This window comes from Malaclemys terrapin, chromosome 1, assembly GCF_027887155.1.
Source record: "Malaclemys terrapin pileata isolate rMalTer1 chromosome 1, rMalTer1.hap1, whole genome shotgun sequence".
NCBI classification, from domain to species: domain Eukaryota; kingdom Metazoa; phylum Chordata; order Testudines; family Emydidae; genus Malaclemys; species Malaclemys terrapin.
The window spans coordinates 135,667,074-135,689,255 of NC_071505.1; the positions used below are offsets into that span (position 1 = coordinate 135,667,074).

General features: G+C 50.1%; 1 protein-coding gene across 1 annotated transcript in view; it reads left to right on the top strand.

Moving 5' to 3' along the window:
- LOC128831766 (alpha-2-macroglobulin-like protein 1) overlaps positions 1-22,182 on the top strand; it is a 46,078-nt gene that overhangs the window by 20,079 nt on the left and 3,817 nt on the right. Inside the window, exons 18-35 of the mRNA XM_054018548.1 lie at positions 456-579; positions 3,255-3,480; positions 3,625-3,751; positions 4,057-4,178; positions 4,784-4,838; positions 5,857-5,940; positions 6,987-7,163; positions 7,392-7,473; positions 7,939-8,095; positions 8,318-8,392; positions 8,940-9,102; positions 10,636-10,850; positions 11,134-11,349; positions 12,558-12,682; positions 13,237-13,327; positions 13,807-13,875; positions 14,236-14,338; positions 14,429-14,470. Of these exons, the coding sequence (XP_053874523.1) occupies positions 456-579; positions 3,255-3,480; positions 3,625-3,751; positions 4,057-4,178; positions 4,784-4,838; positions 5,857-5,940; positions 6,987-7,163; positions 7,392-7,473; positions 7,939-8,095; positions 8,318-8,392; positions 8,940-9,102; positions 10,636-10,850; positions 11,134-11,349; positions 12,558-12,682; positions 13,237-13,327; positions 13,807-13,875; positions 14,236-14,338; positions 14,429-14,469 (2,252 nt within the window). The 3' untranslated portion in view covers position 14,470. The remainder of the gene's footprint in view (positions 1-455; positions 580-3,254; positions 3,481-3,624; positions 3,752-4,056; positions 4,179-4,783; positions 4,839-5,856; positions 5,941-6,986; positions 7,164-7,391; positions 7,474-7,938; positions 8,096-8,317; positions 8,393-8,939; positions 9,103-10,635; positions 10,851-11,133; positions 11,350-12,557; positions 12,683-13,236; positions 13,328-13,806; positions 13,876-14,235; positions 14,339-14,428; positions 14,471-22,182) is intronic.

The following is a 22,182-nucleotide window of genomic DNA, read 5'->3' on the forward strand; positions in this document are numbered from 1 at the left end:
CAGAACTGGAATTCATTTGCAAACTTGACACCATCAAATTAGGCCTGAATAAAGACCGGGAATGGCTGGGTCACTACAAGAAGTAATCTCCCATCAACTGTTGAGTATGGGCCATCCACCCTGATGGAATTGGCATCGTTAGCACTATGAAAAGTAATTTTTAATCTGTTGACATTCACACCTTCTTGTCAACTGTCGGGAATGGGACACATCCACCCTGATTGAATCATTGATCCCCTCACTTGGTAAGGCAACTCCCATCTTTTCTTGTGCTATATATTTATACCTGTATATTTACTCCTACCACTGTAATTTTCACTCCCACACATCTGAAGAAGTGGGTCATGGCCCATGAAATCTTATGCTTTAATAAATTTGTTAGTCTTTAAGGTGCCACAAGACTCCTCATTATAGTTACTACACAGAGTAAGTAACCTCTCTTTTGTAACCTCCAGCATTCCTCGGGAGTCTCACAACAACAGGACATAGGACCACCATTTCTCCACCTGCACCTCCAGTTGAGGAGAAAGTTCGCAAATATTTCCCAGAAACATGGATATGGGATTTGTTTTCAGTTGGGTAAGTAGAGCAGTGCCAAATTTGGCCGTCTTAGCATGATCCTGGATGGCCAAAGATCCAGTTGGATTTTAGTGTTCTACAAAAGTGGGGGAAATTGCTGAGTCACACACCTAAGGAAATGTTTCGATGAATATATTGTGGGTCCTTTAACTGCCAGGCTGATGGTAATAGGGTTTGGTGGCTGAAATTTCAGTCAGGTTTCTTTTGTTAGATGTCCATGATCATAAGTGCTTGAATCCATTCACTGGAGGCTGGTGATGTGTGAATAAAGAGAAACAAACCTGTTGTAGCGTTATGATGTTTGTTTGGTGTAAGAGTACGATATTATACTATCCCACTACTGAGAGCAGCCTGTTTTAGCCCTCTAGGAACTGTCCTGTATTAGCCCCCGCAGAGGGACAGGATGAGCTAACAGAGCTATTCTGTCTCTAACGCCTACAATTCTTCTTTTGTTGTTTTCCTTTGTATCTCAGTCTGGGATCTGTTCAGATCACTGAGAAATAGGGCCCAGGTTCTGCTCACCTTGCCTGCTCTGGGGCAGCTGCCTGCAAATCTATCCTGTCCGCCCATCGTCCTCATAGAAAACATCCCTGTTATGTGCTTAGTCCACTTAACATTCTCATTATACACATCTCTGGCAAAAATTGATTCTCTAGGGTCAAAGAAAACATTTCCTACTGCTGGAGACACAAATCTAGTTATCTATTGGCAGGTTATTTTCTCTTCTCTGATGAAGCATAGGGTTATTGTCTTAATAGTCACTGTGATGTCATCCACATGACAATCTCTTGACTAACTCAGCTACACTCATTCAGTACAGAATCACTGCTACTATGTGTTGTAAACTTGGCATAGACTTAGGGTTGCCAACTTTCTAATAGCACAAAACCAAACACCTTAGCTCCGCTCCTGTCCCGCCCCTTCTCTGGGTCCCACCCCCCTCTCACTCCATTCTCCCTCCCTCCATGGCTCGCTTTCCCCCACCCTCACTCATTTTCACTGGGCTGGGGCAGGAGGTTGGGGTGCGGGAGGGGGTGAGGGCTCCAGCTGAGGGTGCGGGCTCTGGGGTTGGGTTGGGGATGAGGGGTTTGGGGTGAAGGAGGGGGCTCAGGCTGGGGTAGGGGGTTGGGGTGCAGGAGGGGGTGCAGGCTCTGGGACGGAGTTTGGGTGCAGAAGGGGGCTCAGGGCTGGGGCAGGGGGTTGCGGGCTCTGGCCGGGCGGTGCTTACCTCAAGCGGCTCTGGTTGGCCCTGAATGGGCTAGCACCAGCTCTGTGTCCTGACTTGCAGTCTGCTGACCCAAATCCTGGAGTGCTGCACCAGTGCTGGGTGTGCTCCAGCTGGCTGCACGAAGAGGCTCAGTCAGAGCAGGGAATCCCTGTGCATGGCTTGAGGGGAGTCTGGCACCAGCCTCCAGAGCAGGAAGGCTCAGGCTGGTAAATCTCCAGCTGAGGGGGCACAAATGCTTTGCCTCCCCACCCCATGCCCAGTGCTGCACATGGGCGGTGTCACTGCGGCCTGTGGTGCTGGGTCTCCGCGGGATCCTCGCTGCCGGGTTGGACCGGCTGCAAGGGGCGTTGTGCAGCACTGGCCACCTCCTTCCAAGTTCCTCTTGGCCGCGGCGCCTGCCCTTCATTCTTGGCAGCTGGAAATAGTGGCCTGGCTCGGGGTAGAAGCCAGAGGTGGCGGTTCAGCCGGAGGGTTGAGTGTCTGAGTGGCAAACCACCCAGGAGCTGGACCTTCCAGCCACTTCCGGGAGCCACGTGGAGCCAGGGCAGTCAGGGAGCCTGCCTTAGCCCTGCTGCACCACCAACTGGACTTTTAACAGCCCAGTCAGCAGTGCTGACCAGAGCCGCCAGGGTCCCTTTTCGACTGGGCGTTCGGGTCAAAAACCAGACACCCAGCAACCTTACATAGACTCTACAGGCCCCTAATGTGCCCTCACATTTTGACTGTCTTCCTAGCACACAGAAGTGGGAGTCACGAGGCCTTGATTCTATTGCTTGGCTCTTCCACTAACTCTCCCTGCCCTTCAGCAAGTCACTTCACCTCTCTGTTCCCTCACCTGTGAAGTAGAAGTAATAATATTCACCTATGTTTGTAAAAGGCTTTTAGATCCACAGGTGGTGAATGCTGTCTGTGGAAAGTGCCAGGTATTATTATTAATGAAATCTCTCTGGCTAGTGGAAGAATCTTGTTCTGAGGCAGGGTACCCTTGCCCTAACAAAAGCCTGTCTGACTCATAAAAATCAGGGGCCAGAATTATTCCAGTCAGAAATTTTAGCAGTGAAAGTTCCAACTCTGAGCTCTACAAGGCTCGGTGGGGAACGTAGAGATTCAAAGAACATCTACAATTGACTCCACGTTGACTTCAATGGAAGTTGAGGGTATTTAGCATTTTGCAGGGTAGGATTGTTTATTGATGTGTCTAACACAATTGAACAGTGAGTCTTTGAAAATTCTGTCTGTGGTATGAGTGAAGAACAGAGATGGGCCCAAGCCACAAAACTGGGATGTGGGTTTGGATCCATATTTCAAAGGCCCCATAGTTCAGGTTGTTCTGATTGCAGTCATTGGATTGGGTGCTTTGGGAATAAGGGCTCTGTGCCTTCTTGAGACATGACCGCCTGATGCCTTCTAGTAAAGGATTTTATCTCTGCATGATTTTTCCTCTCAGTCCCACTGGAAACAGGGATGTCCCAGTCACAGTGCCTGACACCATTACTGAGTGGAAAGCCGGGATGTTCTGCACATCAGAAGTGGGCTTTGGACTCGCTCCAACCACCAGCCTCCTGGCCTTCAAGCCCTTCTTTGTAGAGCCCACACTGCCATACTCTGTGATCCGGGGAGAGACTTTCACCCTGAAAGCTACTGTCTACAACTACCTGCTGCAGTGCATCAAGGTGAGTCCTGCTGGTGGCTCTGTAAGGAGTGAGGGGTCAGGGTGGGTGAGAGGTCACGTTGGTCCCTGACTCACCCTGGGAGCAGGTGGGGATAGCATGTTCCTCATCATCTCCTGGACTGTTTGCACCACTGCTGCCCCTTAGATCAAAGTGACCCTGGCTGAGTCCCCAAACTTCCAGTTGGAGCCGTGTGAGGGCTGCGTCTACAGCAGCTGCCTGTGCGCCAATGAAGCCAAGACATTTAATTGGAGAGTCACAGCTAAACAACTAGGTGAGGAGAATGGGGGGATGAGGGAGAAACAGCCAGGGAGGGGGCAATTGTGCCAATTACTAGACTGCAGTGCAGATTGCACTAAATAAGAAGAATGGAGTATGTAGTCTTTTAGCTTTAGGGCACCGATTGCCACCTACCCTCAGGTAAGGGGCACTGGCAGGATCAGGAATGGGCCAAAGAGCCATTCATCTCTAGGTCACTGGTTCCATTCATTGTCTCTGGTAGGTGACATCTATAGCAGTAACGGAGGGTGTTTTCCACAGGGGATGGCTGCTGGACAATCTGTCGTCTCTTGTTTTCAGGATCGGTGAATATCACCCTTAGCACAGAGGCCCTGGCCACCAAAGATCTCTGTGGAGGGGAGGTACCATTTATACCAGAGAGAGGACGGACAGATACACTGATCAAACCCCTTCTAGTCCAGGTCAGTTTGGGACTGGACTTAGCTCTTTTCTCATAGCTAAAGGGGAGGACATCTGAAATCAGGTTTTGCTCAGCCCCCATATTCAGTGGGGTGAAGTTTGGGGTCTGAAAATGTCCCCTCTTATTTAGGGGAACTAACTGGCATCTCCAGGCCTGAGCCAGGGTCTAGCTGGGTCCCTCCAGTAAGGATCAAAGGACATGCTTCTGAAGGAGATTTCCTCTACTTTATGCCAACCCTCGATCCTTTTGTGCCCCCTTCTGCGGGCAACCTCATCCCCCTCATGCCCTGGCATAGGGCTTGCCTTGTGGCCATTGATCCTGCCTCCTCTATGCCCTATCTGAGAGGCTGGGATAACAGACACAGCCAACTGATCCCTTCACATAGGCCCCACTGCAGTGGCCCCTAGCCTGGGAATCAGCATTGTCAGGAGCTCTGAAGTCCTTGAGTTGCATGGAGCAAGAAACCAGACAGATGTCTGAAAAGGACGGGTTCTCACAGAAGCCTGCCATGAAAACACATGTGGTTCATAACCTATTTGTAACCCTGTGTCTCTCCTCTCTCCACCTCCTCTCTGGTCTCTAATGTTGCTGTCTCCTCCCCAATAGCCAGAGGGAGTTCTTGTAGAGAAGGCTCACAGCTCCCTGCTTTGCCCTAAAGGAGGTAGGTGAGCTGCTCGGATGGGAAAAAGGGGCATAAGCAGATGCAGATGGGTAGAGGGGATTCTGTAGCCCTGGGAAAGTTGGCTCAGCAGAAGCCTTTGTGTTTTATCTGAAGGAGGTAGATAAGATCACATCTTGTCTGTGTAGGGCCCAGTGCAGGATTGTTCCTTGTTCTTCAGGGTTTTGTCCAGTCCTAGCTTTAAATGATTGAAGTAATGGGGCTGTCACTCCTTCCACTGTCTCACTGCAAAGAAATGCTTCCTCATATCCAGACTCAAATTTCCCCCTTTCACCTGATTTACCCCTTCTAAGGCCCCTTGCTAACCAACTCCTGGGTTTTCATAGATGGCAATCATGTCTGCTGCTTTGTCATCGTGGCCAAGCTATATAAGTTGATTCCAATTTGAAAGGCAATGGGAGCTCCCTCTAAATAAGGAGAGCAGGACTGAGCCTATAATATAAATGTCCTTGCTGCTAGCATACAAGGGGGAAAGCTACTTCCCTTGGGCAACTAGTTATAGCATAGATACAGCTCTGGACTTATCCAGTCTATAGGGAACAGACCTGCATTGGCCCCAGAGGATGGACTGGAGGGGATTTCAGAGTTCGGTTCCCATCTCCACGTTTTCCATGGTTTATGACGAGGCCATTAGCAGAATTAGTGAGATCTAGAGGTCCAGATAAATAGACTAAACATGCCTCTGCCTCTGAGGTTTGAACTGTGATGGAGTAACTGAGGCAGGAAGAATCAGGGAGGTTGCTCTGGACAGTGGGGGCTGCAGGGGAGAAGGCTTTCGCACCCACAGTGTGGGAAATAAAGTGGAGGAAGAGAGAACTCAGGGCTAGGTGAGTGGATGGGGCAGAGAGGAGAGCAGAGACGGGGTCTGTGGGGTCGGCTGGAAGTTCCGTGGAGGGATATGTGAGATGCGGGAGCACAGCTGGCTCTAGTGGGAGAGTTTTCTGGGGATTCTGGAGGGCGTTTTTTCTGATTCTCTTCCTGTTTGACACCTGGGTCTCAGTAACTCCAGTGCAGGATTCTGTGTCCCTGGAGCTACCCCCGGATGTGGTTGAAGGTTCAGCCAGAGCCACCATCTCCGTCATGGGTAAGGAATTCAGCCCTTGGCGCCATGGGCAGGGGGTTCTGCGGTGACTCTGATCCAGACCTTATATCTGAGTATGGCCATGGGGAAGCCCAAACTGTGAACCCGCAAAACTTCCACTGATATTTGACAAAGTCCCGGCCATTTTCCTCCCATTTCCATGGCTGCATTTCCTGGTTCCAGCTGGGGCTGGATGCCCCAAAATACCCAGCAGGAGAGAGGCTGTTCTTCTTGTGGGAGCCTCCGGTAGTGACCAAAAACAGCAGCTGCTACCCCAGGGGATCGCACAAGGAAAGGCCTGGATCCCCCCGTCTCCTCTCCCCGGTGGGTCAGCCCTGAGAGGTTCCGGTAAAGTCTGAATTATAGACACTGAGCTTCCGAGTGCAGATCCCAGACCAGGTGCTGAACGCTGGGAAGGGAACCTCCCCATCCCCCCCATCTAATGGACCATTCCACCAGTGAGCGAACCCATCTCTTGGTATAATGGAACAGTCCAACAGGGAGGTGGGAAAACACCCTCCTTATAAAAGAATGGTCTACCTGAGAGGGAAAGTACTGCCCTGCCCCTACATTGCTTTAATGGTAAAATAACTCCCCGCACGCATGCACACAATGGAATATTCTATCAGGGATGTAAAACAACCTGCCCTCTGGGAATATTTGCAGTGGGAGGAAAAAATCACCCCCAGTGTAATGGAACTTTCCCTTTCCCGCGGTAAATATAAACCTTCACTGTAGCAGAACATTCTACCGGGTGGAAATACCCCATGCAGCAATGGAGTCCTCCCAAGGAAAGGAAAATATCCTTTAATGGAAGGTTCCACCAGGGTGAGAACATCTCCACCCCCAGTGCAATAAATAATGGAACATGCTAACAGATTTGGCAAAAAACATACTTCAGGCTGCAATTCCACCAGGGGACGGGGCTACCATCACCATGCTATAATGGAACATTCCAACAGGAGAACTAACCTCCCCGCCTCTCAGCCAATCAGGATTTATCCCTGTTGCACCATCTGGGTTTCTCTCTGCTTTGTCCCGCCCGGCAGGTGACATCATGGGGACGGCGCTGCAGAACCTGGACCGGCTGGTGCAGATGCCCAGTGGCTGCGGGGAGCAGAACATGGTGCTGTTCGCTCCCATCATCTACGTGCTGCAGTATCTGGAGAAGACGGGGCAGCTGACCCCAGAGATCAGGGAGAGGGCGACGGGATTCCTGCGCAGTGGCAAGTACCCTGAGCCCAGGTCCACTAGTGTCCAGTCTGGCACCAGCCATGCCAGTAGCCCCTCTCCGGCACCCACCCTGTTCAAATCCATTCCTCTGTCTGGCACCCATGTAAATACCTGTCAATGATCTTGTAAACACTTCATTACCCCCACTCAATGACCACTCTGTAAATATCCTCTCCCTGACACTGGTGGGCGACAGTATAGTTTTCTGCACCTCTCTCCAGGGTACCAGAGGCAGCTGCTCTATAAACACCATGATGGCTCCTACAGTGCATTTGGTACCACAGACCAGGAAGGTAACACCTGGTAAGTTCTGGGGTAGCTCTCTCGTTCCCTGCAGTCTGGGAGCCGGGAGCCTATGAACTGGGGGATTGGGCTGTCACTGACCCCTCAGGACTCTTCCCACTGCTGCATGGGGAAAATTATAAGTGTCATGCTGTGCATTGTACATGCCCCTCCTTCTTCATGATAGGCCCATAGTGCCTCAGACAAGCCATGGGAATGCAGCCGCCTCTGGGACAGAGGACAGTAACTGGGCAGAGAAATGGGACTGAGCACATGGCACAACAATGGGGGAGGGGAGCTCTAATCAAGGACTGACCTCCTTCTCCTCCTGCTCCCTCTTCCTCACTCACTCCTTTGCCTTGTTCTTTCTCCTCGCTCCCTCTCTTTTATCCACATTTCTTATTCACTCTGTCTCTGTCCTCTCCCTCTTTCTACTCCTTTCCTCTCCTCGTCCCCCTCTTCCATGCTCTCTCTCCCTGCCCCCAGGCTGACAGCGTTTGTGGCCAAGTGCTTTGGCCAGGCCAGGCCATACATCTTCTTAGATGACAAGAATATCCGGGATGCATTGAGCTGGCTGCAGATTTACCAGTTGCCCAGCGGCTGCTTCAGGAGCGTGGGGAAGCTCTTCCACACGGCCATGAAGGTAATGGTGTGGCGCCTGCAGGCTCCATGCAGAGCTCCACAGGCAGCCATGGGGCTTGACTCAGCTCGGCTTCCTTGACACTTCCTCCTCCTCTGCCTTGGGGGGATCATTTCAGGGGAGGGAGGAGATTCAGGGGCCTTTATAGAGATGGAGGGGGGGGGTCACTGGTCCCCATCCTGCTTGAGCCCCTCTCCCAGCTCTGGGTGTTTGTGCTTCTTGCAGGGCGGCGTGGATGGGGAGGTGCCCCTGGCTGCCTACATCACTGCAGCACATCTGGAGATAGGGGAGGCACTGAATGTGAGTATTAAGGCCCTTCCTTGTGCCACTCCTGCTCTCTGGACACCTTGAGTCCTGCAGAGGTCAGTGCCGGTACTTCACTCGCCTGTCTGCCTTGCTGGGGCGGGCATGGGCAAGGCACTACTGGGGGGAGGAGCTTGCACCTGCAGTCAAGAGGAAGGCACTGCTGGGGTAGGGAGAGAAGTCCAACCACTCCACAGGGAGGGCGCTGCTGGGGACAGCTTGCAGTGCGGAGCACATCACTGGGAGGGAGCTCACGTGGATGGAGTCCTGTTGCTCGTAATCACACTAACATCCCAGTACAGTCCCAGCGCTGGTACAAGGCATTGGCCTGGAATTTGGTGGCTATTTGTATAGGGGCACCCATGTGTACCCAGGCGAAGCTCTGTGAGGATCGTCCCAAATGCCCGCATATGCCCTTGCATATAAACCCGTATGCACTTGTTTCTCTGTGTGTGTCAGCCTGCCTGTGTGTACTTACCCCCACACGTGTATATGATTGTATGTCTGTGCAGCCATTGCCTTTGTGTGCTTTCTCGCTCCACAGAGCACCGTGGTGAACAAGGCCTTGAGCTGCCTCACTAGTGCCCTCCCCAACATTACCAGCACCTACACACAGGCACTGCTGGCCTACGCCTTCGCTCTGGCTCACGACACCCAGCGCACACAAGAGCTGCTCACTAAACTAGACCAAAAGGCCATCAGAACAGGTACCAGGACTGAACAGCATTGACTGACACACAGAGATGGGGCATGCCAGGGAGAATGCGATAGATCAGAGCATGTGTCTTGCACCCCAACTCCTCCCACCCCTGGCTTATGTCTGGGCCCCACAACCTGGGCTGTGACTGGACATTATGGGCCAGATCTTTGAAAGAGCCCAGCTCCCATTTACGCACCAAAGCATTTGACCAAATTTTCAAAAGCACCCAGTCTGTTGGGAGCTGAGCTCTTTGAAAATCTGGCCGCAAGCATCACAATGGGAGAGTCATGGATCTGGCTGGATGCGCCCTTCTGAGCCATCTACCGAACTGCTGTGAGGGGAATCCATGCGTCAGGTTCCCTGGGTCCCCAGGGCATTTTAAGCTTACAGAGCCTGAATAGGAAAGTACAGATCATAAAAACAATAAACATCTGAAACTGTAATGGCCGTCACTTTCTGTAATGTCTCACCCTTCCCTTAGCAGACCTTAGGGACCATAAGTGGCCAGGAAGGAAGGCAGGGTGTCACCTGACTCAGGCAGGCTGTTACATGGTGGGTGACCTCTCTCCCTCATGGAGTCAGCTTCTGTGTGACCTTGCCCTCTCTTGCCCCACACTTCCCCTTCCAGTCTGGCTCCCTCTGTTTCTGTGTGTCTCACTATGTAAACCCCACCCTTTGTTCTGTCTTTTGGGTAAATTTCTACTGCTCCTGCCTTCCTACCTGCATTCAGGAGAGAAAGCTAAAACTGGTTTTCTAAGGATGCAGCTGCTTTTAAGCTTAACCTATGTGCGATCTAAGTATTCCCCACTGTCCCTGTTTGCTGCATACCTGAACAGGTCCTGTCAGCAGTGGTAGATCCATATACATATAGGTATTCATGATGTAGCAGTATTTCATAATACAACTTCACAATATCAAGCAGAATTTGTAAATTGTACAGACATATTCCCAATTCGTCACAGGGAAGTGCTGGGCTCTTTTGGGAATAAACCCTTATTTAGGTGCCTAAACGGAAGTTGAGTTCTTTGAAAATCTGGTCCTGTGTGTGTAGGTCTGTGATATGTCAGGCAGAGGAACTGGGTAGGGAACAAGCTACAAGAATCATATTCGTTACTCGTCTGTGTGGCTGCTTGGGGGGCATTTATCTGGCTGCCTGGGTGGCTGTCCACCTTGCGCTCTGGGTAGTGACCATTTTCCCAGCAATCTGGGTAGCCAGAGGCTCTGTGTAGCTAGGAGGTATTTACCTCTTGTGTAGGTAGTTTTGGTGTATTTACCTAATAGTGTGTGTAACTGCAGGTATTTGCTGTGCAAGGTGTTTACCTAGGAACCTGGGTCCTTCTGGTGTAATAGGCAGTGATGGGTTTTTCACACAGTAACCCAGGTAGCTGAGAGGTATTTTCTCAGAGTTCTGTGCCACCCCAGGCAGTGGGACCCTCTCCCTCTGTGGTTTGACTGATTGGGTCACATTTACACCACAGTAACTCTTAACCCATCCAAGGCCTGAGGATTTTATTCTCCTGTTTTATTCCCCCTTTCCCAGGAGGGCAGATTTACTGGAGCCAGGCCCCCTCCCAGCCACCCAGTGCTGGTGTGTGGTCCCAACCCCAGTCAGTGGACGTGGAGCTGACATCCTACGTGCTCCTGGCCCTGCTCTCCAAGCTGAACGTCACTGGGGCTGACGTTGCCACAGCCTCTGGCATTGTGGCCTGGCTCACCAAGCAACAGAACGCCTATGGTGGCTTCGCCTCCACGCAGGTAACACAGGCCTGACTGCTGTGGGAGGTGATGGGCCGTGATCCCACTGGAGAGAGAGTCTCTGCGCTGCGGCTGTGGGAATATGACAGTTATCAGTGCTCTGGGATGTGAATACTTCTGGGTGCAGGGACTGGGAGTGCAGGGCTACATTGAAGGGGTGAATCCTGATTTCAATACCCTCAATTGCTGAGATCCCACTGTTCTGAGTGTTTTACACTTCTGGCTCCAAAGAGCACCCCTTTCTGTCTCACAAACAGCGAGGTGACTGTCTCTCTCTCCCCAGGACACAGTGGTCGCCTTGCAGGGTTTGGCCAAATACGCAGCCCTGACGTACAGCGAGAAGGGAGACTCGGAGGTGATAGTGAAGTCCAAGGGGGGCTTTGAGAGGAAATTCCAGGTCACCCACAAGAACCGGCTACTGCTGCAGCAAGCGGTGCTGACGGAAATCCCTGGGGAGTTCTCAGTGCAGGCCCAGGGCAGTGGCTGCATCTATGCCCAGGTGAGATGCCCCTTCTGTGGGGAGGGACATAGCCCCCATGGATGCCCCTGTGCAGGGCCTGACCAGCAAAACACATTTTCATGGTCAAAGAGAGCCATTTCCCTTGCTTACTCAGCAGCCAGGTCCCAGGTGATGCTCAGGCACATGGAGGCCTGACTAACAGCAGCTTTCCTTACCATCCCTTTCCCCACTGCTGTACCCCTGCCCCCCAAGGGTGATCTTGTGACAAAATGTGGGTAAACATAAAGCTGGCTGGTCTCACACTGCTCCCAGGGTGCTAGGGGATCTGGAGATTGTGTGTAGGTGCGATGTTTGCCCCTAGTGGAGAAGAACCCTAGTCCCAGCTATACTAGATGAGATGCTCTATAGCTCTTGGGCTAGAGGCCTGTGTTCCTGGGACTGAAACATCAGGGTTCTAGCCCAGTTCCCCATGTGTGGTTTATGTAGTTGTTGTGTCTGGGGATTAGGGATCTGAGCAGTAACTCGAGCCAGCGGAAGAGCATGAAATGTGATTAGGGAATCCAAGTGATGAGTTGGGTTCACTCTGATCTATGAGGACTTACTGGTGAGTATATGGGCAGCTACTGGGCATTAGTAAAAATGGTCCAAATCCTGTTAGCTTTAAAAAGGAAGTTGATAAATTGGAGCAGGTTCAGAAAAGAGGTACAAGAATGACCTGTGGCCTAGAAAGCCTTCCTTTGCCGTGAAAGACTAAAGAAGCTCTATCTATTTAGTTTATCCAAGAGAAGGCTAAGAAGTGACTTGATCACAGTCCACAAGTACCCATGTGGACAGCAGACTTCTGATAGTAGAGGGCTCTTCTATCTAGCGGGCAAAGATATAACAAGATGCAATGGCTAGAAGCTGAAGTTAGTCAAATTCACTTTAGAAACCAGGTGCAAATTTTTACCAGTGAGAGTGATTAACCATTGGAACAATTTATCAAGGGATGGGAGGATTCTCCATCACTGGCAGTCTGTCAATCCGACTGGCTGTCTTTCTCAAAAACATGCTCTAGCTCAAACAGCAGCTATGGCCTTGCTATAGAAATTACTGGGTGAGGTTCTATAGCCTGTGTCGTGCAGGATGTCAGATGAGATGGTCATAATGGCCCTTTCTGGCCCTAAACTCTAGGAATCTACTAAATCTTTATCTCCAAATGATCCAACTAAAAAGTCTCTGTAGCAGCCTGTCTCTCTCCTCTGCAGACGGTGCTGAGGTACAATGAGCCTCCCCCACAGGTCTCTGCGACCTTCTCTGTGCGCATCACCACACAGCTGATCGACTGCACCAAGGGTGACGTGCGCGTTGTCACCATCCGCATCCATGTCAGGTGGCCCCGAGATTTCCCCTGTGTATACACCACTGACCTGGGACGCAGCCCCTGCCTGGAGCAGATCAGGGAATGTCAGAGAGCTGGTTGGGTTTAGTGGCTGGGAGGGAGGAAGGGACTGCGCGTTTTGCAGAGGAAGGTGTGGAGGGCGAATTTGGCAGCTGTGAGGGAAGAGGGAGGAAGGGACCAGGTGCTTCTGGGAGGGGTTGTAACCATGAAGTGTGGTTGGAGTTGACTTGCTTGTTGGTAGAGGGGCGCGAAGGAGGGAAAGGTGCCCCTTTAACATCCTCCTAGAGAGAGAAAGGTGTGGGGAGATACAGAGAGGGGAGTTGCTCGGGGAGACACGGGGGGGCTGCATCTGTTCAGAGCAGGGAAACCATCTTAAACACCCTCCTACAGCAAGCAGTGTATGCCAAGGGACCGTCCAGGGCCTGGTGCTTGCATGAGGAGGAAAGATGGGGTAGGGAGGAGGTGGAGGAAGATTTATAGCCTCATTTAGCCCCTGCTCATGGGGTCTTTGACCATCTGCATCCTTCCTCTCGCCCCCTGCCCAGCTACATCGGGAGCAGAGTCACTTCCAACATGGTGATCGTGGAGGTTTCCCTATTGTCCGGATTTAGCCTGGCTTCGGGCTCCCTCACATCAGTAAGGCACCTGGGGAGCAGAATGGGGGCATGGTGAAAGGGTCCCATCCAGTCAGTGCTGGTGGGATCCATCCTTAGCCAGGGAGAGGAGGCAGGTTCCACAGACAGGTTCCTGGACTCCACCCTGAATGATGTCACCCCCTGTCTCCCTCGGACATTTAAACCCCAAAGCTGGCTGTAGAACCCCAGACACATGCCTTGAGAAGGAGCCCAGTCCCAATGACCCAGGCAAATCCCTGTCCCTCATCTCACAGGAGCTGAGCGACCATGTGGAGAGATCAGCCCTAATGAGGGGTGAGAGCTCTGATGAGAGCCTGGCTAGGGGAGGGGTAATAAGAGCTCATCTGCTTTCTGGCTACAGGGGTTGCCGGCAGGGAGGCTGCTCATGGCCTGGGGGGGAACATTTCAATAGGAATTCTCACCCTCGCCCCCTCAGAGACCCAACTCAACCATTACCTTTCATCTTCTCTCCTGTCCTAGTTGCAGAGCAGTCCCCTGGTGAGGAAAACGGAGGTGAGCCAGAGTGGTGTCTCCATCTACTTGGACCAGGTAGGTCTGTTTGAGATCAGGACTGGAATAGCATGGGGCTGCAGGGCAGGACTGAGGGGCATTGGCAGAGCTGTGTGGCGAGCCCAGCGCTGGAATAGTAGGGGGGCTGCAGGGCGGGACTGAGGGGCATTGGCAGGGCTGTGTGGGAAGCCCAGGAATGGAATGGCAGGGGGGCTGCAGGGCAGAACCGATGTGCATTAGTCAAGGTTTTTCATGGGTAACCCTATCACAGCAACTGAGTTCCTGATTCTCATTAAATTCCTGCCCAGACTCCAGCAGAACTAACACAGTCAGTCTCTGGAGCCAAATTTAGGAAAGTAATGTAAAGCCTCTCCTCTCCCTCCCACCCCCCACCCCCAGCTGAGCAATACGACTCAGACATACGTCCTGCAACTGGAACAGGAGATCGAGGTGATCAACCTGAAGCCAGGACACATCAGAGTCTATGACTACTACCAGCCAGGTGGGTTGCTGAGCTTCTGGGGCATCTGGGCTGGCGGGGAGGGGATGTCTCTGTGCCGGTGTAACTTGGATTCCTTGTCTCCCTGTGCAGAGGAGCAGGCCCTGGCTAATTACAGCGCCATCTGCAGCTGAGGTAGGTGTGAAGTTTATGGACGTGACTCTCTGCTCCCCTCTCTGCCCCCTGTGTGAATCTGGCACTAGCCTCTGTGCTCCTCACACAATGTCCCCACAAGGTTGGCAAGATGGCCCCTCCTGCTGCTAGGAACAGCCCCCAGTGTCTCTGCGCTGGAAATGTCTGCCTTCCCAGCTCTCAGGGGCTCCCTCCCTCTTGTCGTATTGAGCTTTGCAGAGGAGTCTTTAGTGTACTCCCCATGTGACAGGGCATGTTCCTGGGACAGGCACCACACCAATGACAGCAGTGGGACCTTGCTACCAAGCGTTAGACCTTTTGTAATGTGCTCCTCCTGGGGCTGTGCATGGGGGATGTCTGGGAGCTTCAGCTAGTGCAGAGCATGGCTGCCCATGTGTTGCGTAATGTGTCATGTGTGACATCAATACTCCATGGTCACCCTGGCTCCAAGTAGTGCTCCCATGTGGAGTTCATGGTGCTAGATCATGGTGCAGAAAGCATTAAAATGGTTTGGTACCTGGCTCCCAGAGAGCCCCATTTCTCTCCCTGAGCCATTCTGCTGCAGCTGAGAGAGCAGAGTCATTAGAGCTGGAACTCCTTCAGATTACATGAGAGGGGTATTCTCATTGTGAGCCCACAGCTCTGGAATTTGCTTCCCACCCCCGAGTCTGAATAGCTGAGTTCACCTTCCAGACACACTGCAAAGCCACGCCCCTTTTTTCGTACTGGCTTGTAGAGGGTTCCTGAGTGTATGGTGTTTTGGGTGGTATAATTTCTTGCTCTCTGTCTCTCTCTATGCTCAGTATCATCTCTTCAGTCTCACCATCTCAGTCTCCTTTACTCTCATTTTATCTCTGATTCACTCCCCTCCCTAATTGTCTCCTGGGTAATCTCCCTCTCTCTGTTCCATCACACAGGGAGGAAGATGTTGGATGGAAGTCGTGCTCCCAGCAGCAGGCCCTGCCCCCGTTCAGCAGGATTCCTGAGCTGTCCTTGCTGAGCTGAGGGGATAAGGGGTGCCCCGACAGCCCCACCTGCAAGGGGTTGGGGCATTGGCACTGGGTGGGTGGGGGATCTCCATGGGATCCATATTGGATTGCAGGGCTAGGCTCAGGCTAACGTTCCTCACCCCAGTAGCCATTTCCTGGTGAATTTTTTATATGTCTGATTATTTTTGATCGTTTGAATCTGGGAATTTTCTTGACTCTGAAAAAAAATAAAAATAAAATGGAAATCACATACCCCAGACACTGCGGTATTTGATTGGGCTCCATAACAACAGTCATCCCAGAGGAAATTTGTGGGTAATTTGTGAGGCTGACACTATTGGTGTGTCCCTGACATTCACTTCTGTTCTCCCAATGATAATTTCATAGATTCATAGGCCAGAAGGGAACCATTGTGATCATCTAGTCTGACCTAGTGTATAACTCAGGCCATAGAACTTCCCAGAAATAATTCCTAGAGCAGATCTCTTAGAAAAAAACATTCAATCTTGATTTAACAATTGTCAATCATGGAGAATCCACCACAATCCTCGGTAAATTGTTCCAATAGTTCATTAATCCCACTGTTAAAAACAGGGCCGGCTCCAGGCACCAGCTGAGCAAGCAGGTGCTTGGGGCGGCCAAGGGGAAGGGGCGGCACGTCGGGCTCTTCGGCGGCAATTCGGCGGCAGGTCCCTCGGTCCCTCTCGGAGGGAAGGACCTGCCGCCGAATTGCTGCCGAAGAAGAAAGTGGCGCGGTGGAGCTGCTGCCGATTGCGATCGCGGCTTTTTTTTTTTTTTTCCGCCGCTTGGGGCGGCAAAAACCCTGGAGCCGGCCCTGGTTAAAAATGTACACCTTATTTCCTGTCTGAATTTGTCTAGCTTCAACTTATAGCCATTGGAGCATGTTATACCTTTCTCTGCTAGGCTGAAGAGTCCATTATTGAATATTTGTTCCCCCTGTTGATATTTATAGGCTGTAATTGAGTCACCCCTTAATTTTCTCTTTAAGTTTAATAGATTGAGCTTTTTGAGTCTATTTTCTGATCCGTTAGTTATTCTTGTAGCTCTTCTCTGAACCCCCTTCAGTTTATCAACAACCATCTTGAATTGTGGGCACCAGAACTGGACACAGTATTCCAGCAGCGGTCTTACCAGCACCAAATATAGAGGTTAAATAACCTTTCTACTCCTACTCGAGATGCCCCTGTTTATGCATTCCAGGATCATGTTAGCTTTTTTTGCCATCACACTTGGGAGTTCATAGAATATCAGGGTTGGAAGGGACCTCAGGAGGTCATCTAGTCCAACCCCCTGCTCAAAGCAGGACCAAATCCCAACTAAATCATCCCAGCCAGGGCTTTGTCAAGCCTGACCTTAAAAACCTCTAAGGAAGGAGATTCCACCACCTCCCTAGGTAACCCATTCCAGTGCTTCACCACCCTCCTAGTGAAAAAGTTTTTCCTAATATCCAACCTAACCCTCTCCCACTGCAACTTGAGACCATTACTCCTTGTTCTGTCATCAGGTACCACTGAGAACAGTCTAGATCCATCCTCTTTGGAACCCCCTTTCAGGTAGTTGAAAGCAGCTATCAAATCCCTTCTCATTCTTCTCTTCTGCAGACTAAACAATCCCAGTTCCCTCAGCCTCTCCTCATAAGTCGTGTGCTCCAGCCCCCTAATCATTTTTGTTGCCCTCCGCTGGACTCTTTCCAATTTTTCCACATTCTTCTTGTAGTGTGGGGCCCAAACTGGACACAGTACTCCAGGTGAGGCCTCACCAATGTCGAATAGAGGGGAATGATCACGTCCCTCGATCTGCTGGCAATGCCCCTACTTATACAGCCCAAAATGCCGTTAGCCTTCTTGGCAACAAGGGCACACTTGTTCATGTTCAGCTGATTATCCATCACAACCCCCAGATCTTTTTCAGTCGCTGTTTCCCAGGACAGAGTCCCCCATCCTGTCAATAGGGCCTAAATTCTTTGTTCCTACATGTACACCCAGTTTACCAAGCAATCCAGATGGCTCTGAGTCAGTGACCTCTCCTGTTCATTATTTACCACTCCCCCAATTTATTTGTCATCTGCCAATTTTATCAGTGATGATTTTATGTTTTCTTCCAGATCATTGATAAAAAGGTTAAATAGCATAGGGCCAAGAACCAGTCCATGCAAGACCCCACTAGAAACACACCTGCTTGATGATTATTTCCCATTTACAGTCACATTTTGAGACCTATCAGTTAGCCAGTTTTTAATCCATTTAATGTTTGCCATGTTAATTTTATATTGTTCTAGTATTTTAATCAAAATATCATGCAGTACCAAGTCAAATGCCTTATAGAAGTCAAAATATATTATGTCAACACTATTACATGTTTCTGTCAAACTTGTAACTTCAACAAAAAAATATATCAAGTTAGTAGGACAGAATTTATTTTCCATAAACCCATGTTGATTTGTATTAATTACATTACCCTCCTTTAATTGTTTCTTCATTGAGTCCTGTATAAGTTGCTCCATTATCTTGCCTGGGATTGATGACAGGCTGACAGGCCTGTAATTACCCGGGTCATCCCATTTACCCTTTTTAAAAATTGGCACAACGTTAGATTTTTTCCAGTCCTCTGGAACTTCCCCAGTGCTCTAAGACTTATTGAAAATGAACATGAATTGTCCAGGAAGCGCCTCATCCAGTTCTTTTAAAACTCTTGGCTACAAGTGATCTGGACCTGCTGATTTAAAATGTCTAAATTTAGTAACTTCTGTTTAATATCTTTCAGAACTACTAGTGGACTGGAAAGAGTGTTATCACTTTATGATGAGATTATATCATCTGTTTTTCCCCAAATACAGAATAGAAATATTTACTGAATACTTCTTCTTTTTCTGCTTTATTATGGATAATTCTACCATTTCCATCTAGTAATGGACTAATACCATTGTCAGAATTCTTTTTGTTCCTAATATATTTAAAAAACAGCTTCTTATTGTCATTAACTCTACTGCCGATAGAGTTCTCCTTGTGTCCCTTTGCTTCACTTATCAATTTTCTACAATTCTTAACTTCTGATTTATATTCATTATTATCAGCTTCCCTTTCTTTCATTTGTTAAATATTATTCTTGAATTTTTTTTTTGTATATTTGCCTTCACTTCCTCTCTAAACCAGGTGGGTTTTTAACCAGCATGTCCTTCTTCCTCAATTGTGGGATTGCAGCTTTTTGGGCATCTAATAAAGTGTTCTTAAATGATTCCCAAATTATCATTCACATTTTTCTAATTAAATTCTTCCTTCCAGATGATTTCCCTAATAACTGTTTTCAGCTTTATGAAATTGGCCCTATTAAAGCATCAAGTATATATATTACTGGTCTGGACTTTATTCTGTTTGCACAGCATAAGTGTGATCAAGTCATGATCATTTGTATCTATGCCCCCAGCATCCTGCTCAGTGTAGACAGCAATTGGGAGTACAATAGAACCTCAAAGATACGAACACCAAAGTTATGGACTGACCAGTCAACAGGACACCATGTGAAACAGGAAGTAACCAATCCGGCAGCAGCAGAGACCAAAAAATATAAAAAAATAAGAAGCAAACACTGTACTGTGCCTGTATTGCATCTTAAAGATGGGCACATCTGGGCTGCCTGCTCCACCCCCCTCCCCGCAGCCCCTACGCACTGGGCAGCCACTTACAGTAAGACGCTGGCGCGGCCAGCCCAAGGCAGCCAGAGCCAGCAGAGCAGGAGCAGCGCTGGGGTTTGTGCTGCTTTCACCCCTCCCCCCTGCTGGGAGGGGGACGGGCTGTTTTTACTCCCCTTCCCACAGGAGGGGGACACTTTGTTTTCACATACACCCGCTGGGAGGGAGACAAGCGTTGCAAACGCATGCTGGTGCTGAGTAGGGAGCTCAGCTGCTGCTGAAACCTGGCCTGGAGTGTCAGCTGTTGGATCTGGAGCCCAAACGGTGCTTTGTTTGGCGTTACGAACATTTCGGAATTACGGACAAGCTCCATTCCCGAGGTGTCCGTAACTCTGAGCTTCTCCTGTAGATAGCTTCTGGGTGCCCAGTCCCCTGTTTCTGAGGCAGTGCCCTGTTGATTTTGCACTCCTGCGTCAGTGCGAGGCTGAATCTGTCCTGTGGTGTCTTCTATGGTCCAGCTGCTCTTATCCCAGCATAAAACAGACAACTGGAGTGAGGGGGAATATTTCAGGGGGTAGGTGAGTATAAGAGAGGCATCATTCTGGTTTCCAAAACTCCCGTAGGCTGCATGAGCACAGAGGAGAGAGCTCAGTGTGTGGGGGGGGGGGAGTTTGCCATCTGTCCTTCCTTCTCTCACACTCCATATCATAGGCATCATGTTTACATGTGTCTGATGAAGTGGGCATTCACCCACGAAAGCTTATGCTCCAATACATCTGTTAGTCTTAAAGGTGCCACAGGACCCTCTGTTGCTTTTTACATATCATAGGCATTGACTTTTGTTTTTGTCGGTGGGTGCTTTTGAAGAGACGTGTGTATTGGGGGGAGGTGGCTCTGCCGGTTTTGGGGGAGGCTATTATCAGCATATTTATACACTTCTTTCATATTCTTGAATATGGTGGTATCTTTACCATTTTAATAATGATTAAATTGTTATGAACTACATAATTGCATTATCATGAATTACAGTACAGTAAAATCATTGCAATCACCTACAAGCTGTCTTCATGAACATCCCAGTTTACAGACATTACATCTCACTGTAGCTTTCTGGATGAAACTGTCAGCAATCTTATTTATATCTAGTTCCCTGGTAGGGTCTTGATGCACATTAAAGACAGCTACATTATTCAATTGTGTCTGTCCCACTACTGACTGGAGATCATTTTTAAGTCTTCTGGAGCTGGAGTATGAGTGTTCCGCAGTTCAGGAGGATACAGGCACAGTGAGAAGGATTCTTATAAATTTGCAGTACGCTGAAAACATAGTGCTTCCAGAGTGTGACGGGTTGAATCACAAAAACCCCCTTTGGGAACTGCCAACTGATGTGCCAAGGCTACTTCTGCCCCTGCTTTCCTGCCCTGGCAGCTTAGGACTTCAGTGTCCTGCCTGGTTTGAGCCAGACCCGCTAGCCTGCTGCAAACCCAGACCCAGGTCTGAACCACGTCCCCTGACAGCTGCAGACTTAATTGGAAGCAGCTTACAGACGTGTTCCTGTCTTCAACACTCCGATGTCCAAACCCCAAATAAATCCATTTTACCCTGTATAAAGCTTATACAGAGTAAACTCATAAATTGTTCGCCCTCTATAACACTGATAGAGAGATATGCACAGCTGTTTGCCCCCGGGTATTAATACATACTCTGAGTTAATTAATAAGTAAAAGGTGATTTTATTAAATACAGAAAGTAGGATTTAAGTGGTTCCAAGTAGTGACAAACAGAACAAAGTGAATTACCAAGTAAAATAAAATAGAACACGCAAGTCTATATCTAAGAAACTGAATACAAATAAAACCTCACCAGTTCCAGTAAGCTTCCTTTTACAGACTAGTCCCCTACTAGTCTGGGTCCAGCAATCACTCACACCCCCTGTACTTACTGACCTTTGTTCCAGTTCCTTTCAGGTATCCTTGGGGGTGGAGAGGCTCTCTCTTTAGCCAGCTGAAGACCAAATGCTCTATTAAGGTTATTTAGAAATCAAGCCAGTACATGGCCAATATTCATGACGTCGAATACAAAAATGATACATGCATACAAATAGGATTAATAGATTCAGTAGATCATAACCTTTACAGAGATATGTTACATGGCATATGTAGCATAGAACATATTCCAGTTATGTCATATATATTCATAAGCATATTTCCATAAAGTCGTATGGGGGCACCGTCACACAGAGTACTGCAAATGACTCCACAGATCTCTTTCTTGATGGGTAACAGCCAGTGGTGAACTGGAGCCGGTTCGCAAGAACCGGTTGCTAAATTTAGAAGCCGGTGTAGAACTGGTTCCTAAAGGGGAGGGCGGGTGGGCAAACTCCAGTCCACGGGTCACATCCGGCCTGCAGGACCGTCCTGTCTGGCCCGCCTGAGCTCCCAGCTGGGGAGGCCAAGGCTCCCCCAGCCCCTCCCCTGCTTCCCCCCCTCGCAGAGCCGCTGGAGCCCTGGGGAAGCGGCGGGGCTCCAGCTGCTATTTAAAGGGCCAGGACGGTAGAAGCAGCGGGAGCCCCGGACTTTTAAAATAGCCCACAGAGCCCCGCTGCCGCTACCCCAGGACTCCAGCAGTGGGGCTCTGGTGGCAATTTAAAGGGCTCTGGGCTCCAGCCCCTGCTGGGAGCCCCAGGCCCTTTAAATTGCCCCCTGGGGAAGGCGGGCCACCCTGGTACGGTGCACCGGCTCTTGCCGGTACGCCATACGGGGGCATACCGGCTTACTTTCACCTCTGGGTAAGGGGGTGGGGCTGCAAGCTGGGAAGAGGGGTTGGATAAGGGGTAGGGAGTGGTTGGAGGGGGCGGAGGTTATGGGGAGGCAGTCAGCGGATGGGGAATGGGGAGTTGGGTAGGCGTGGGAGTCCCGGGGGTCTGTCGGGGTGGTGGTGGATGGGGTTGGGGCAGTCAGGGGACAGGGAGTGGGGCGAGATGGGTAGGGGGTGGAATCCTGGGGGGCAGTTAGGGTGGGGGGCAGAGGCAGCTCTATGTATTTTGCTGCCCCAAGCACGGCAGGCAGGTGGCTTTC